A 17,938-nucleotide genomic window follows, 5' to 3' on the forward strand; every position below is an offset into this window, starting at 1 on the left:
CAGTCAAGTCGATGATGAGAGCATTCCATAGGTGTGTCTGCATACACCGCTGCCACATGACTTTACATGCATTGAGTTCTGTGTCCAAGTATTTCTATTGCCTACTTAAAAGTATCCATCAAGTGGATGAGTGTGAGAAGCCAATCTGGCAGCAAGATGGGGGAAGAAAAGGGAAACTCCTGCCCACGAGGGCCCAGAGTGTTCACTTTGGTTTTTATAAACTGAGAGTCATCACAAGAAAACTGACTTCAGCTGCCAGTTTAGAAATCACTAAGATGCCACAGAGCTTGGACGTAGGGCTGCTTCAGCACTGTGACTAAACCCAACCCAGAACTCCATTTCAGGGCTGGTGAGATTTCTTCAATAACAACTATGGTGGGAGGGTCAAGATGAAGGAGCGTTCAATGTCAATTTTAGTTGCGACATGGATGTTTTTTGGAACTGTCATGCAAGTAGATAGATTTTGTTCAGGGCTAGAAGAGGGTCTTTTGCAACAATGCTTGATAAGAAAGTACCTATTACTTTGTTCATGTAACTGTAACCCCTATTTACAATAAAAAAAAAACTTAGAAAAATGGGCTTTCCTAAAGTTCAGTTTTTTGAAGGCTTATGAAGTGTAACTAGAGAAGATTTAGAAATGTGACTTGTTTTCTACTTCTGTGCCCTTCTCTTTTGGGGGTTTGTCTTCGCTTGCAGCAGAGGCAGAGAAGAGCCACATTCATCCAAGAGCAATGGCATTTTGCCTGGAAAAGTCTAACTTGAGTGTGCCACTTGTAATCTCAAAGCCCAAGGCCCAAAGACCACTTAAACACATTGCTAAAGCACTCACGACCAACTTCCCTTGATTTAGCGATTGCTATCAGAAGACAGACCACAGCAATTGTTGCTGACTCTGATTCTAAGAAGCACTAAGGTGCGCTACAAGTTTAGGAAATATGTCAGGTGACTCTCAGAGTTTTCCATTTCCTCTTACACAACCCTTTCTGGCTCACCACTTTCTGGTTGGAGTTGAATAACAAAATGGGCCATGTTAGCAATGATAGAGATGCCCACACATGTTACCAAGAAGCATGGATGGTTTCACAGTCCCCAGAGTGATGACTGACAGACAGACAGACAGACAGACAGACAGACAATTGTTATCACTGTTACTGGGAGATCATGAGGCTTAAATAAGGTACTGTGAACTTTTTGATACATGTTCTCAAAGAATATTTGTAAAATTGTACTCAAGGAAAATACTCTTCTGAAATTAACCATATCCAGATGCCAAGAATAAGGAAAGAGAACAGAAATGTCACAAATGACATTTCTGATTGGATGGTGAAAAGTGCAGCATTTGCTTCATTGGACCAGAAGTGGGGAAAGGCTTGACCTTTTTCTAGAAACGACAGTAGTAATTCTCTCTCAAGAAACACTGTTTGAAATAGACAGGTATTTCTCTAGTTGACTTGACTGCTTTATTCTACTGACTGTGGTAAACTCCAAAACTAAGTAATTGTTCTTCTGGGCTGGCTCACTCCCTAGCCGATTCCAAGAACAGAAAGTTGGTTTCCATCAAAATTATGTTTCTTTTGGAGGCTGTTGATGCCTAAGCACCAGTTAAACATATTCTTGAGAAGGAGACTTTGAATTTCTCTTCGTGTGATCCATTCTGATTATTGTTCTGTTGGTGGTATAGCAGAACTTTGAAACAAACATATGAAAGATTGTGTTCTTGGAAAGGGTATATGCATTCAGAATCTGAGTTGGGAAGTATACAGCCTTATTCACATGATTTTTTTTCCTAGGGCTTTGCTCTCTGTGACCTCTTGCTTCTCAGAACTGCTCTCAGTGATTGTATTAGGTCTCAGAATAACACTGGAGGCAAAAATCATGGCATGTTGGTGTAAGGAGCTGAGTTGGGTTTCCTGGAAAATGAGGCTGCACTCCAGCCTGAGTTCCCAACATCTTACAGAGAATGCTCTTGTCTGAAAAGTAGACTGTTCATAACACCATGGGAGCCAGCCTCAAAAGTTACTTCTGTGTACAAATCGGCCTTGCCTTGGCCTTGATTCTTGATATAAATACATGAGGCAGGGTAAGCAGAGACAGTATGGCTTGAGTGCCTCAAGATGCTCTGCAGATGGCAAAGGTTTCAGGTTGGAGAATGGATGGCAATGGCAAATAGGTTTGTGATCATGATCTCCCCTGCTATGGGCTTTGCGTCTGTTAGTTTGAAACAACCTCAGGGGTCTTCAGAGAAATAAATCATGGTACCACTGTTCCATCTCATCACTTGCCATTGAAATTGCTTATCTTGATGGGGTAAAAAAATTAAATATTTTTCATTATCTTTAGTTGTACAAAGAGGTTGCATTTCAACATGTCAGTTTGTGAGCACAATGCATCGTGATCAATGTCACCTCTTCCAATGTTTTCCCCAACCATCCCCTCAAGTTCCCTGGTTCAGTTTTCATATAGGTATTATATGTTTTATGAATATTATGACCATGTTCGTCTACCTCTACCTTTTAATCTCACCTTCCCCTCTGACAACTTACATTCTAGCTTCCTGGTATGCATTTTGTTTGATGAAAAGTTAGCTGATCCAAGGAATTACTGGAATCCTCCCCTGAGTATCCAATACTTGAGTTGATCTGGTCAATACTTGTTGATATGTTTGTGTATATATGCCAATCACCTTGTTCATATTTACATATATATCTATAAATAATCTAGGTCTAACTTTTATATGTGAGAGAAAACATACGTTCTTTGTCTCTCTGAGCCTGACTTACTTTTTTCCAACTCCATCCATTTTCCTGAAAATGGCACATCATTCTTCCTGATGGATGAGTAAAGTTCCATTGAATGTGTGTATGTATAGTGTGTGTATAGCATACTTTCTTGATCTATTTGTCCAGTGTAGGACATCTGGATTATTTCCATAATTTGGCCATGGTGAAGAGTGCAACAATGAACATGGGTGTGCAAGTGTCTTCACTGGATAAATGCCCAAAAGTGATATTGCTGAATCATAAGGTACTTAAATCTATGCTTAGTTATTTGAGTAATCCCAAACTACCTTCATTGCAAATAGAATCTTTTCTATTGACACTGTGATAGTGTAAGTTACCCTGTGTCTTCTCTTGTGGCAAGATGTGGTATTGAACGGGATGCTTTCTTATTGCTAGTAACACACTACAAAATAAGGCAAAAAAGAAAAGGAACTGTCACATAGAGAATGTTCTAGTTCCAATGTGCACTCTTGCCAGAACTTTTCATTTTAAAGAAACCCCTGGCACACTCCCTTCCCTAGACCAAGATGTAATGGCGGATGGGCACATGGCTCACCTGGTGTGCCTCTCCCTCACTTTTCAGCTCCTTTCCCCCAATTAGATGGCACCTGCTGGACTTTGCCATATATGTATATATGTGTGCCATTATGTGTATATATATATATATATACATGTGTATATATATACATAATAAATATATAAATAATATAAAATACATAAAATATACATATATACATAATATTATATATACACAGTATAATAATATAATATATATATATTTTTTTGAAAGATAGGAGTTCTACTCACTGTTGATCACTGCATCCCAGGATCTAGAGCTAGCGGTGTTTATAGCCCAACCCTGGAGAGAGAGGCTCGTGGAGCTGTGCAGGTGTCTGGGCACCATTGCTCATGATCAGTGCTTGGGAAGCCTGTATGGCTGACCTCACATGACCACAGTGTGTGAAGCCTCCTGCATTTGTCACCTTTCCAGGATGCTTTTTTGTATGTTCCAAGAGGTATTTCTCACAAAATTGCACCATTAGAAATAAAGATTTTTTTTTAAAGTATAACTTTGGACAAAAGGAATAAAATTATCTTTATTTTTCTAAGAGCTCCCAGGCACATAAATTCACATCCTTCAAAGATCAGTGGTGCTGATGGATATGCTTTTTAAAAAAACAGTTTTTAAATTTTATTCTTTATTGTTGTGTGAAGGGATTTCAATTCAACATGTCAGTCGATCCATGTCCCCTCTTCCATTGTTCCTCCCCTTCTGCGTCTTTCATACTCCATCCATCACCTCAACATTGGTAATAAGTAACATTTATTGAGCTCTTATTGTATACTACAGGCACTTCATTTGTGTCCAAATCCACGTAGCTAATAAAAGACAGACAGGGCAGGGATTCCACCTTAGCATTTGCAAATTGAATCTCTATCATCAAGCCCTCTCCTTTTCGGTTTTCACTTTCATCTCTCGGCTACACGAAAAGATAGAATGATGGGGTGAAGCAGATTTGTGGGTTCTGTGCACCCTCTTCTGAGTGTCTGTTGTGCTGCATCTCGGCATGGGGTGAAGGGACCTGCAGCTTAGACCTGTGAGTGTGTGTATGTATGCAGCGTGTGGTTGTGGCACATAGTATGACGTAGGAGCAGTTGGCATCCAGGAGATCCTGCTCTTCTGAGCTCAGGCTGTGCCAGCCAGCTGTAGCCGCTGTTCCCATTGGTGTGTGTTTCCATCCACCCAGAGGTATGACCTCAGACTTCCACCATCCTGAAGTTCCAGAGAGCACGGATGGCCTGCTCACTGCACATGAGACTTCACTGCTTCCTAGGGACTGTGCCACATTCATTCATTCAACCCAGCTCAAGTGACCAAGACACACAGCCCAACCCTGGATGGGACAGCCAAAGAATGTCAGCTGAGACGTGTCTCAGGAGGCAGAGTGGCATCTTGGACTGTACATACAGAAACTGAAAATAGAACAGGAAGTACCATGTTGTGTACCTTGTTTTGATATCTCTACATGGTTCTTGTGCTTTGGTCTCACCTATGTGCAGAACATAAACATATTTTTGCAAGGCTCATATCTGTAATCCTAGCTTCTCAGGAAGCTGATATGAGGATCCTGGTTCAAAGCCAACCAGGGCAGGAAAGTATATGAGACTCATCTCCAATTAACCACCAAAAATTTGCAAGTGGAGTTGTGGCTTAAGTGGTGGAGTGCTAGCTAGCCTTGAGCAAAAAAGCTCAGGGACAGCATCCAGGCCTTGAGTTCAAGCCCCACTACCAGCATATATGCACGCACATGTGTGCACACACACACTCAGGATATAATTTCATTTTACTGGGGAAAAACAGCATTTACATGTTAAAGAATGTGAACCAATGGTCAGATCTTCTTAAAGTAAGTCTGATAGTTTAGCTTGATCCAGAACATTCCTTCTCCCCGATGTCTCATAACTAGTCCATACTGTCTGTATTTCCCCTTCCTAATGAGAAATACACATCAGTGGATACAAAATATTGCTATCCATTCTGATTGTCCATTGCTATCCATTCTGATTGTCCATTGCTATCCATTCTGATTGTCCTTTTTTGGGGGGGAGGGTCTGGTCGTGGGGCCTGAACTCTGGGCCTGGGCGCTGTCCCTCAGCTCTTCAGCTCAGGGCTAGCACTCTACTACTTGAGCCATAGCACCACTTCCGGCCTTTTTTTTCTGCTTATGTGGTGCTAAGGAATCGAACCCAGGGCCTCATGTATGCAAGGCAAGCACTCTACCACTGAGCCACCTTCCCAGTCCTGACTGTCCATTCTTAATTTCAACTTACAAACTCTGTTTGTTTAATCAGTCAGCTTAATGAGCATACATCCACAAAAGTCAAAAAGAACTAATTTCTGTGCCTCAGTGAACTGGTTGTCTGAGAAATAAATCTAAAAGACATTTTCCTAAAGAAATACCATTGGATTACAATCCAGAAATACATCTGTGTTATATCTGAAGGCCCAGAATTTTCTAGCTGTAATTGCTTGGATGCTACTGTGTCCTAGAGATTGGAGGTGGGAAAATTAGTAGAATGTCATTTAAGAGTTGGTCAGTAAGTTTTCCAATCTTTTTTTTATTATTGTGAAAATACTGTACAGAGGGGTTACAATTACATGGGCAAGATAATGAGTACATTTCTTATCAAGCATGTAGCCTCCTCCTTTGTTTAAGTCTTCCAATCTTAAATGACTCGGATAACCACATCTGCACTCTGGCAAGACTAAATAGTTTACTAATGATTTTTAATAAAAACCAGATCCTTCTCTGAGCTCTCCTTCATAGCTCAATTCTGCATACTAATTTTAGGGAGACTTCTTTGAAAAGAGTACGCCACATGGATGGGGAGACAGGCTCAGGGATTATCCTCTTGAACCATCTTCACCCAAGGATTAAGAAACTTGATTTCATGAGTGTATTTACCTGGTCAAAGATATGTTGTCTCTGTAGTAATCTGTGGCTCAATGTAAAAGGAGGCAAATGCCTCTTTTAGGCTTCAAGCTATGAGTTTTTTCCAACTTTTCGTCATGAATCCAGTGTTTATTTGGTTGGAGAATATCTATCGAATGACATAATCTAGTGTTCAGCCAGCAGTAACTGAGCTTCCAAAACCACCAAAGGTAATGGAAAGAAACTATGGATTCCTTTGCCTGGTAAACTTTTCTGACTTAACCTGGATACTGGTGACTTTGACCCACTTCTTTTCCTCTGACTTCATCCATCTGGTCTTGTGTATGTGTGTGTGAGGGTACAGTTAGGAGGTCATGGAAATTGTGCAATCGGAATTAGCAATCCGTGGTTGACTTTTTAGTCAGCAGACATTGGCCTTTTAAGGGAGTACTCTGGGAAGCAAACAGAAATGTTTTCAATTATTGATTTCAGTGAACTATAATGCCATGTGGCAAGCATGTACCAGACCAAACTCGCATCAAACCATAAGACAAATAGATTTAAGCCAACAACCTATTTGTTATAAGATTCATTTGTGGGTTGATAAATCGTTCTGTGTTTGTCTATGGAATTGAAACTCCAAGTGGGTTCAATTTTGTAAAAGTGTATGTGGGTGTATCTGAATAAAAAGCTTATCGAAACATCAGAATTGTAAGCTGGATATCACTTGTGGTATGTGGGGTAGGTGAGAAATTAAGAGAGCTGTAAAATGGAGTTGTTATCTCCTGGGATTAGGTATGAGAGTTCTGGTAGGTTGTGTCATGACATAAGAGTAATTCTGATGTTTTAGGGTTGAGCAGAAAGTAGATAAGATTTCTAGATTTTGGTCTGGTGTTAAAGATATTCTTTTCTGTTGTTAAAAACAAAAACAAAAAAAAAAACCAAACCAGAATCAGGATGATGACAGGAAGACTAACCTAAATGTGGCACAACTCTTCTTGCTATAAGCAGGAAGAGAAAAGAATTAGTATCTAGAGTCAGGTTGATCTCTAGAAAAGATTCGATGCAGTTCTGTAAGTCAGATGGCATTTTGCGTCTAGCAATACCCAGTTATATAAGGAACACCTATTGTTGGAAGAGAAATTATTAGGAATTTCCCTGGAGCATAGACTAACCAATTAGTCAAATAAAATGGATTCTTTTTCATTCTGATATGAAATGACATTTAACCCAAACTGAGGGATTTAAGAAAAAGATTTTCATGAGACGTTCCTGATCTCAAGGTCCTAGAAACCCTTCAAAGCCTCTATTAGGCAAAATATAGCTAATAATAAAATCTCATAGGGACTGTATTCCAACTTAGAATAATTGGCTAGATCTCTCATTGCCATTGTATTTGCCCCTGATTACATATAATCCCCCAAATTCCTAGCGACAAATAATGTTCCATTCTTGAGAGAGGTTCAATATAGAGCCAAAAAGAAAAAAAAATGTGTTCGTTGGTCTTACTGGCATCAACTTTTATTGGCTGAGAATTCATTCAAAGGTTGATTCTCTGAATGAATACAATGAGGTATTAGCATCCTTTCTTGCTGATTTTTTTGTTGTTTTTACCCAGAACTTAGGGAGGTAAGAACTCAATTGCCTGAAATTTAGGCACTTGGTGCATTTTTATATAGTAGGAGAATTCTAGAGACAACTGTGAACTAAAAAACAAAGCTGTTGTTATAGTCGCGAAGATGGGAGGGCAGGGATGGTAGGGGAAAAACAGGAGGAGGAGGCAACAGTGCTTGATAAGAAATGCACTCATTACCTTGCTCATGTAATTGTAACCCCTCTTTACGGTATTAAAAGCTACTTATCCCTCCATATGAAAACTCTGCTTCCTGTCTGGATTTGACCGAATTTCCCTGTCTAGGAACAGAGGTGTTTACTTGAACCTGGCTTTTAGTGAAGATAACCTATGCATCGGTTTCTCAGGAAAGCTCACTCTGGCTCAGATGGAAACATTACAAAGGATTAATCTACAGTCCCCACTGGTCAGAACTCCCTGAATTTTCACAGAAAGCCACATGACAAGATATGCCTGGCTTGTTCTGCAAATACAACTCGGCTGTCTCTAAGTCACGTGGGACATTCTGGTCTAGTGTTTTAACACTTAGGTACTTAATTTACATATATGTGGTACCTAAATTATATGTAAATATGTATATATATGTGTATATGTATGAAAGAGAGACGGACAAAAATAATCAGCTAAGTTTCAAATCTTCATTGTTGTCTAACTTTAAACGAGTTTTGACGTATGCTTTGTATTTGGCAGGCATGCACAATTATTTGGGGGAACCACTGTTTTTAAAGATGCTTTCTGTAGAATTCAGATTCAATGTAAAGCTTTTAAAAAGTAGCTTTACAATTGGTGTGGTGTAAGACTTTGGGAGGAGGACACAGCAATGCACAGGATTTTTAAGACTTTAAACAAGGGCATTTGAACTGAATACCGGGCCTTGCAATGTCAAGAGTACCTCATGTGTCTATTGAGTAAGTAGAAGTCATGTGATTCCCATGATGTCTGGCAAAACTACACAAGTCCTATTTAAATAATTCGATTCAGCCAGTCACCACTGGCTCATGCCTGAAATCCTAGCTACTCAGGAGACTAAGACCTGGAGAGGATCATGGTTTGAAACCAGCCCAGACAGAAAAGTGGAAGAAACTGCATTTCCAATTTGCTAGCAAAGTGCCAGGTGGGAGGTATGGCTTAGGTAGTAGAACATTAGGTGTGAGCAAGAGCTTGAGGGTCCTGAGTTCAAGCTCCAGAACTGATCAAGGAATTGGTATAGTCCAAGGGAATTAGTTTAGTTGAAGGATTTTGCATACAGTTGTCAAAAGCCAGTGACTTCTTCCTCTCTGTGTGGCCTTTCCTCTCAAGTTGATTCACATAACATGGGGGCCCATCAGTTCTCAGGATGCCATTTTGAAAATGTACAACTTTTTTTCTTTTTCTTCTTATGGCTGAGGCTATTGTGGGCAGGGAGAATACAGCGTCCTAATTCTTGCCAAGGATGATATATACCAAGCTTCCTAAAGCTATCTATTTATATAGGTTTTTTTCATCTTCAAAGAGCTTTGAAAGCATTCATTTACTACCCCCTACCTGGGGGTAAGAATGATTCCCATTTTATAGGTGGAGGAAGTGGAGGTGTAAGTGCCTGCCTGGGTGGCCCCCGGAGTCAGGTGTCGGAGGGAGGCTTGGCAGAGCCGAATGGGTCCCTGACTCATTCTTTCCAGTGTCTTTCCTTGTTGAGAGCTGCAGGGCACTGGAAACATGAATCTTGGGAGATATCAAAGCTATGTTGCATGTGGCTGCTTCTACGGTGTGAGAAATCTGGACATATTACAGAAGCCATGTATGGTTCCAGAGTCTTTTCCCACCCTGTAAATGGGAAGAATGATACCTTATTTGCCTTCTTCAGGGATATTGTGAAGATGAAAAAATGAAGTAGAACAGTCAAAAACTCCATTGAACGTGTGGGTATGTGTGTGTGTGTACACACACACAAGTCCTGGGGCTTGAACTCAAGGCCTGGGTGCTATCCCTGACCATCATTTTGCTCAAGGCTAATGCTCTCCCACTTGAACCATAGCTCCACTTCTGGCTTTTTTTGGTAGTTTATTTGTAGATAAGAGGCTCATGGACTTTCCTGCCCAGGCTGGCTTTGAACCACAGTCCTCAGATATCAGCATCCTGAGGAACTATGATTACAGGCCTGAGCCACCAGCACCCAGCTGTATTGAACTTTGTGAATGCTAGGCCTTTCTGCTTACAGAAGGGGTAAGAGTTTATCCAATCAGGGATCTAATTATTCCTGGTGGCAGGAAGTTGAGACTCAACCTTATCATGCAAGAATTCAAAATCGGGCTGGGAAGGTGGCTCAGTGGTAGAGCGCTTGTCTTGCATGCTCAAGGCCCTGGGTTCGATTCCTCAGCACCACATAAGCAAAAAGAAAAAAGCCGGAAGTGGTGCTGTGGCTCAAGTGGTAGAGCGCTAGCCTTGAGCTGAAGAGCTGAGGGACAGCGCCCAGGCCCAGAGTTCAGGCCCCATGACCGGACCCCCCCCCCCCAAAAAAAAAAGAATTCAAAATCAAGGGAAGAATAGACTACATTAAGAGGCAGCCAGTTTTACCTACTGTATAGATTTAGCCATAATGACCAAACAAACTGATGATTAATTTGCATTCATTATACCCGTGAATATTACCACAGTGTAGAAACAGAGCCACATGATATTTACTCTGAGCTACAGGAACTAGGTGACAGTCTTCCACCCCCTAGCACAGAAGGGAAAGAGGAGCTCGCTGCAAACTCACAGGGCACAGAAAAAGCTGAGAGAAAGCACTCCAGCAAGGTGAATTTCAACCTCCTATCTTTGCACTATTGGCAGGGCTCAAACCTGTGTGGCTGTCTTTGGACAGCCCTGGAACTGTGAACGTGTACGTAGAACCTAGAGTTCCCATTGCTGCAGGGAATAGGGTGAAAAAGGCTCCACAGCTCTCGGCCAGCCAGCCTTGACATGTAGGCCAGGCTGCCAGGCAGGCAGCTGCAAAACCCTTTTTAATACCCCAGCAGTTTTAAACTGGGGATAAAATAAAGTGACTAATCCATACAGGATTCAAACCATTTTACTGAAAATAAAATCAAATGACTTGGGGTTTTTCTTTTTAATCTTTATGGGTTTTGCTGCTCACACAACTAATACATGCTGGTTGTTTTTTAAAAAGGCAGAAATTTAAACATTAGAGAAGTATGTAAACAGAAAAGTGCTAAGTTCTCTCTCTAAAACACCATCCAGAGATTTGTGTAAAAAGTTAAGTTTACTATTTTTGCCAGATGTCCAGTATTGGTTGATATGCCTGTGTGTGACTGACATCGTCTCCTGGGTATATGCAAAGGTTTGCCTGCGGGACTTACCCCCATTTGGTCCAATTCAAAAAAAAAAAAAAATCTATGGTATAGTGTTATGATGTTTGCTTTTAAAATATGAACTTAAGTTTTAAAAATGCATTTTCTTTTACTACTAGTGGTGATTTCCTTGTGACATTTCTCAGGACTAATTGCAGCACTACTGCTGTGTTGGAACAAGTACCAATGTTAAGTTAAATACCAGTCAAGTAGCAAAGTCAGGGAGGATTGCCACATTTGCTGGTTGGAACGGCCTGTCAAGCCTTGGGAAGGATAAGCAGCTTTTCTCTGTGCTCACTCTGGAAGGAGCTTAAACTCTGGAGAAAAGAATTTCATTTTGCTATAAGGCAGGCTTCCTTATCAACAACAATAATAACTAGTATTTATTGAATGCCACCTGTTTCTAAGAAGTGGGGGGAGGTGCAAAGAGAAAGAATGCATGTATCAAGTAGGCCTCTGGAAACATCATCAAGATGCTGATGTCTATTCATCGTGTATATGAAATGGGCTCAGAGAGGTTAATTGGCTCAGTGTGAAGAAATGTTACCGCTTGTGGTCAGTCATTTTGAGGGTAGATATTCTACCTGGAATTCTGAAGAACTGGGAAAGGCAACTCGATGTGTTAGTGGTTATTTCTACACTAGTGGCAGATAACTCTCCCAGAAAGGGACCTTGACATCTGTTCCGCAGCAGTGTGTAAGTTCATCCAAATTATTTAGACAGTGTTTGATCCCTGGTTAATGATTGCATATTGAGGGCAGTGTTTGTTGCAGGGACAATTTAGCTTGGCAATGCACAATGGTAAAATGTTAATTTTTTTCTATTCATCTAAACTTTAGCTTTATCCTTTTCTAGCTGCCTGAGCCAGGTTACCAAACCTTTCTTGAGCTTCAGTTTTTATGTCAGAAAATGTGGATCATAACAGGGACATATGAACAGTGGTAATATCTATCAATACCTATCTTGTGGGCCTGTTGAAGGAGGTCATATTTGTTCGATATCTTGTCACTGGTAACTAAAAACTCATTAGATGACCATCAAGAGAATACTACATACCCACAGGATGAAATATAAATAAGGCTATTCACCTCTTTTGTACAACTTTACTTTTTTACTTTTTTTTTTTTTTTTGGTCGGTTGTGGGGCTTAAACTCTAGGCTTGGGCACTATCCCTCAGCTCTTCAGCTCAAGGTGAGCACTCTACCGCTTGAGTCACAGCACCACTTCCGGTTTTCTAGTGGTTTTTATTGGAGATAGAGTCTCACAGACTTTCCTGCCCGGGCTGGCTTTGAACTGTGATCCTCAGATCTCAGCCTCCTGAGTAGCTAGGATTACAGGTGTAAGCCACCGGCGCCTGGCTTACTTTTTAATTTTCTAAGCTTTTTTTTTTTGTCTGTCATGGAGCTTGAATCAGGGCCTGGGCACTGTCCCTGAGCTTTTTGCTCAAGGCTAGTGCTCTCACTTGAGCAACAGCTCCACTTCTGGTTTTTTGGGTAATTTAGTAGAGATTAGAGTTTCACAGACTTTCCTGTGAGGGCTGGCCTGGAAATGCAGTCTTCAGATCTCAGCCTCCTAAAGTGCAGCTAGGATTACAGGTGTGAGCCCCTTACTCCCTGGGGCATTTTCATAACCAAGACATTATCCCCCAGACCCAAACTAGGTTCTAAGGAATATCGTTTTAAGAACATAGTGCCCATATTCTTTCTTTTTAATTATTAAAAATGAAAAGGCAAATGTTTCATATATCAATGCCATGCTAAGTGACAGCCCAGCCCAAAGACCACATACATGGGTCATTAGCACAGCCACGTGGACAAGGGCAGTCCCCAGCTTCCTGCAGTCATCTTGTCAGGTGCGGAGCTCCTGCCTGAATTACTCAGGGTGCGTGAGAGAGCAAATTATTGAGGCAACAAAGCTGAAAATGTGAGCAAATTAGCATTTGTTTCATAGCAAGATCGTTCATTGTGAAGGCAATTCAGAATGATTTAAATGTGTCTGGCTTCTCATCCCTCCACTACACAATAAGCCTCCTTGCTGGCAAGCACAAGTACGTGCACTAATTTAATCAAGATCCTTGTGCACATTGACAGCCATGGCAGCTGACACAACTGATCCTTTGAAATGCAGGCTGAGTTCACAGACCCAGACTTGTAATTTGTGCCGAAAATATGTATTTGAGAAGACACAACAGTGTCTAGTTGTTGTTGTTGTTTGTCATTTAAAATTAATGCTAGAGGGTTGGAAGGCAAGAGGGGGCAAAGGGACTTTGCTCCATTTCCTTCTTGGACTAAAATCTCTCAATGTATGGAATCTGAACAGTTTGCAAGGCACTGACAACATTTCTTCTGCCTTCAATGATTCGTTGGTTCTATAAATTGAGTGCAGGTTAGGGAGCACTGTGAGATGATGAGTTTGTAAGCATGCTGGTTCCAAGCTGCAAATGGTGTGCTTTGGAATATGGAGATATATATATATGTCACTTACCTAAAGGACAGCCAGGCGGAGGGTCGGCTAGCAGAGCAGTGTAGTCTGAGCAAACAAAATACCATAGCTTTGCAGAAACCGTTCCTGACCACAAGACTCCTAGCAAAGCTTGCTCTGACTCAGGCTGATTCTTCAGCCAACACTGGAGGTGAGCGCACACACAGGGGATGAAGGTCTAGGCACGAGTACACACAATGAGTCAACTCACTGCATTTCCTGCACAGTCTCTCAGCTTAAGGATCTTGAGGAGTCATGCTGGACCCCCATTCCAAGGCCATAGGGCAAGGATGGACTTCCAGGGACACCCTATCATGAGGAGACTGCCATACTCTATATATGTATGTGTGTGTATATATGTGTGTGTATATATATATATATGTGTGTGTGTGTGTGTGTGTATACACACACACATATCCATATCTATATCCATATGTATAGTTTACCAGATTACTGGGGCTCTAAGTTGGACATTTTGATCATTGCCTTAATCATCATTTTGGGGGGGTTGGACTAGGGCCTTCTGCTAGCTAGGCAGGTACTCTACTTCTGACCAAGGCCCCAATCCTTTTTGTTTTTTTACCTTGCTTGTTTTGGATAGAAGGATTATGGTCCAGGCCAAAAAGTGAAACCCTATTTCAAGCTTCCTACAGGAGCTGGGTTGGCAAGTGTGTAAGCAAGCCATCACATCCAGCTCCCCTCTCATGTCTAGTCTTAACAAAACGTTTTGCCTAGAACTTCCATTCTCCTCAGTGGTTGGGATGACAGGTATGACCACAGTGCCTGGCTCATTTCACTTCTGCTGGCCATGCACCACGAGCCTTGGCCAGCTGAACAAGAACATGCATTTCCCACTTGATTCCCATAGCTTTATTTGACAGTCCCCAAGTGTCCTGCCCCAAGGTCTTCCTGTTCTTAGAAAGGACTACACAGATAAGGCTGGACTACTCCATGACTAAGCTGGACTGAAGATAATTTTTGAGACGAAACATAGGCAGAACAGCTCCACCTTTGAGCAGGTGGTTCAAATGCTCTGTGCTACCTAACTTATTTCTTACTGGTCAAAATGGAAGAGACTGGTCTTGGTTGTACACTGGTTAATTCGAGTAGGACAATCCCAGCAGTAACTTTGGGCTGGTAGCACCTTTCACTTACTTCCCAGTTGGGTTTTCTGAACCTGAAAAAATGTCAGGCATGATGACTGTCTGCACAGTGCTGCCAGCAATCCGTGTGTGGTACCAACCGTGCCCTTGGCAGTACTGAACATTCTGGAGGGACCCTTCCACAGGAGGCATTACTGAAATCAAGCAAGTCACGGACTCCATGATTGCAAATCACATTCTTTTGAACAAAAAAATTCTAGATCTGGACAAAGAAACCTAGGAGGCCAGCACTAAAAGTATTGGTAGAAAATTTACCCTCCTTCTAGATTCTAGAACATGTCCTATCGAGGGAATCAGCAGACCCCTAGACTGTAATAGCATTCAATCCAGAAGCTTCTTTCTAAACATTGCATCAAACCCAGAGTAAGTGCTTATGGAAATTTCCCTGGAATATGGGATTCCATTAGAAAAGTGGGTTGTGTGAATGTCTGTTCACATCATTTAACATATTCCCCCCAGACCTTAGTCATTGCTTGGTATGAGGTGTGTAGAAGCTGTAGAAAAGCAAAGCAGGCCTGAGCTGGTAGCTCATGCTACTCAGGAGGTTGAGATCTAAGGATCGCAATTCAAAGCCAGCTGGGGCAGAGAAGTCTGTAAGATTCTTATCTCCTATGAACTACCAAAAAGCCAGAAGTGGTGCTATGGCTCAAAGTGATAGAGCACTAGCCTTGAGCTAGGAAGCACAGGAACAGCACCCCTGCCCAGCATTCAAACCCCATGACCAGAAACAAAACAAAAACAGTTTGGGGCACTTGCAACTGTGATAATTCTTGTAACTAATTAGGGAATTAAGTATATCCATTAGTAAAAATTGTGGTGTATTAGATTTAGCATAATAGAATGTTCCAGATAAACTCACCATTGCCATTCCGTGTACAGCTCAACCTCCATCTTTTATCTCACGTATGAATTCTGTTTCTGATCTCAATAATGCTATATCTAAGGCTACACAAGGTATAAATGTGTGCTTAGAACTGTATTTGAGAATTTGTAATTTGGTTGGCTGGTTTTCCAGCATGAGACGTCTTTTTAAATAATCAGTTGGAGAGAAATGCACACACACTACACCAGGAAATGCAATTTCCAACATAAACAACTCAGAAGCCAAGAATCCGATTTGTGAAGGCTTATCATTATTAAACTTAGCCAGGATATTAATGTTCTGGTTGAAAGGCTTTGATTGTACACAAATGAACTAATTTTTAACACATGGCAAGAATAATAATTTTTTTTAAAAAGATGAGTAAGGAATTCCTGTCATCACATATAACATTAATATTTTGACCTGAATCATTTTTCCTAAGTGGATCTGATTTTTTTGCAGTGTGTCTTTCTCCAACCAGGTCAAGCTACAGTGGCTCAGCTACTATAGGCTATCATGCCTATCTATAATCCTCGCTGCTCAGGAGGATGTGATCTGAGGATCACGGTTCAAAACCATCCCAGGCAGGAAAAGTCCCAGAGACTCTAATCTCCAATTAATCACAAAAAGCAAGAAGTGGAGCTGTGTCTCAAGTGGTAGAGCACTAGCCCTGAGCAAAAAGCAGCTCAGGGACAGTGCCCAGGTCCTATGTTCAAGCCCCAGGACTAGCACCAAAAAATTAAAAAATAAAAAGATGGAAAATGAGATTGGAGGACACAATTTCATATCTGCTATGCTATGAGGTCTAAAGTGCAAACTCTCTAGTTCTGGAAGGCTTTGAAATGCTGATTCCAGTCTTCTGGTGGGTTCTTAAACACCTTCTCAAATGACCCATTTTAATAACCCGAAAGCTATTATATAACGAGCAGTCATAATTTAGTCCAGGGCTCTGGGGGGACCCTCACAGTTCAGCAATGAATAGTTAATGCAGTATAATGTTTAGCAGGTTATTAGTTTTCACTATACAAATGCTGATCAGGGAATGCTTTTATAAGGTGTTTAAAAGCAAATGTAATTAACTGGTTGCATGCTTCTGTTACAGCTCAAATTGAAATTATTCCATGCAAGATCTGTGGAGACAAATCATCAGGAATCCATTATGGTGTCATTACATGTGAAGGCTGCAAGGTAAGCCTTTTTCATTGTTGTTGTTGTTTCTATTCATGTGTCCTCGTAGTGTCTATATTTTATTTCCACTCCATCTAAAAATTCAACTCCTTGGAATGTGGAGTGATGAGAAATGAATGACAGGCCAGAATAAACATGCTGCTGTTAAGTTACAAGAATGCCAACTACCAGATAAAGACTATTTTACTCCATCCATCTAAGTAACAGGAGACCAGAGAAATGTCTTTGGAGTTTGAACTCAGGCCTCACTATTAGGCAAGCACTTTACCACTTGAGTCACATGCCCAGCCTTTTTTTTTTTTTTTTTTGCTTTAGTTATTTTTCAGGTAGGTTTGGGCTAAAACATGAGATCCTATTTATGCTTCCATTGTAGCTAGAATGACAAGCACATGGCACCACACACAGCTTACTAGTTGAGATAGAGTCTGGCCCAAGCTAGAGTGAAATAGTAAATGCTCCCAGTCTTGGCCTCTTGAGGAACTGTTGTTACCAGCATGAACCACCCTGCTCAACCTTAAAAAGAGTTATTTCTGGGGCTGGGAAGGTGGTTCATGGTAGAGTGCTTGCCTTGCATGCATGAGGCCCTGGGTTTGATTCCTCAGCACCACATACACAGAAAAAGCCAGACGTAGTGCTGTGGCTCAAGTGGTAGAGCACTAGCCTTGAGCTGAAATGCTCAGGGATGGACAGAGTTCAGGCCCTACAACCAACAAAAAAAAAAGCAATCTCTGAATTTTTTTTTCCTTTAATGGGTTGGCATACAGATACTCTCTTATGAAGATCTCATTGCCAGAGGTGTTCACATTGTTTTAGCATGGTTTAAATCTTTAAGCCACTCAGTTTCTTCATCTATACAGTGGGTATAGTGCCCAGTCTTCCTAGAGTAGAATGAGAAACTCTCAATAAAAGGCCTACTAAATGGGAAAGGGCCATTTAAAATAGTATGGTTAACTTGTATGGTTACTTGGATCTCATGGGCAGTGGTGGCCCATTCATAATGTAGGGATGGAAAATAAAGATGTTTATCCTCATAGGGAAACATGACTTAAACCCTTTTGTTTTGTTTTG

The 17,938-nt window shown here is 41.2% G+C and overlaps 1 protein-coding gene across 5 annotated transcripts in view; it reads left to right on the forward strand.

Annotated features, from left to right (window-relative positions):
• Rora (RAR related orphan receptor A) overlaps positions 1 to 17,938 on the forward strand; it is a 779,408-nt gene that overhangs the window by 720,742 nt on the left and 40,728 nt on the right. For all 5 annotated transcript variants that reach the window (XM_069995263.1, XM_069995264.1, XM_069995265.1 and 2 more), the window contains one exon: positions 16,785 to 16,870. In XM_069995263.1, the coding sequence (XP_069851364.1) occupies positions 16,785 to 16,870 (86 nt within the window). The remainder of the gene's footprint in view (positions 1 to 16,784; positions 16,871 to 17,938) is intronic.

This window comes from Dipodomys merriami, unplaced genomic scaffold (genome assembly GCF_024711535.1).
Source record: "Dipodomys merriami isolate MVZ:Mamm:240054 unplaced genomic scaffold, mDipMer1.0.p SCAF_48, whole genome shotgun sequence".
In the NCBI taxonomy this organism is placed as follows: Eukaryota; Metazoa; Chordata; class Mammalia; order Rodentia; family Heteromyidae; genus Dipodomys; species Dipodomys merriami.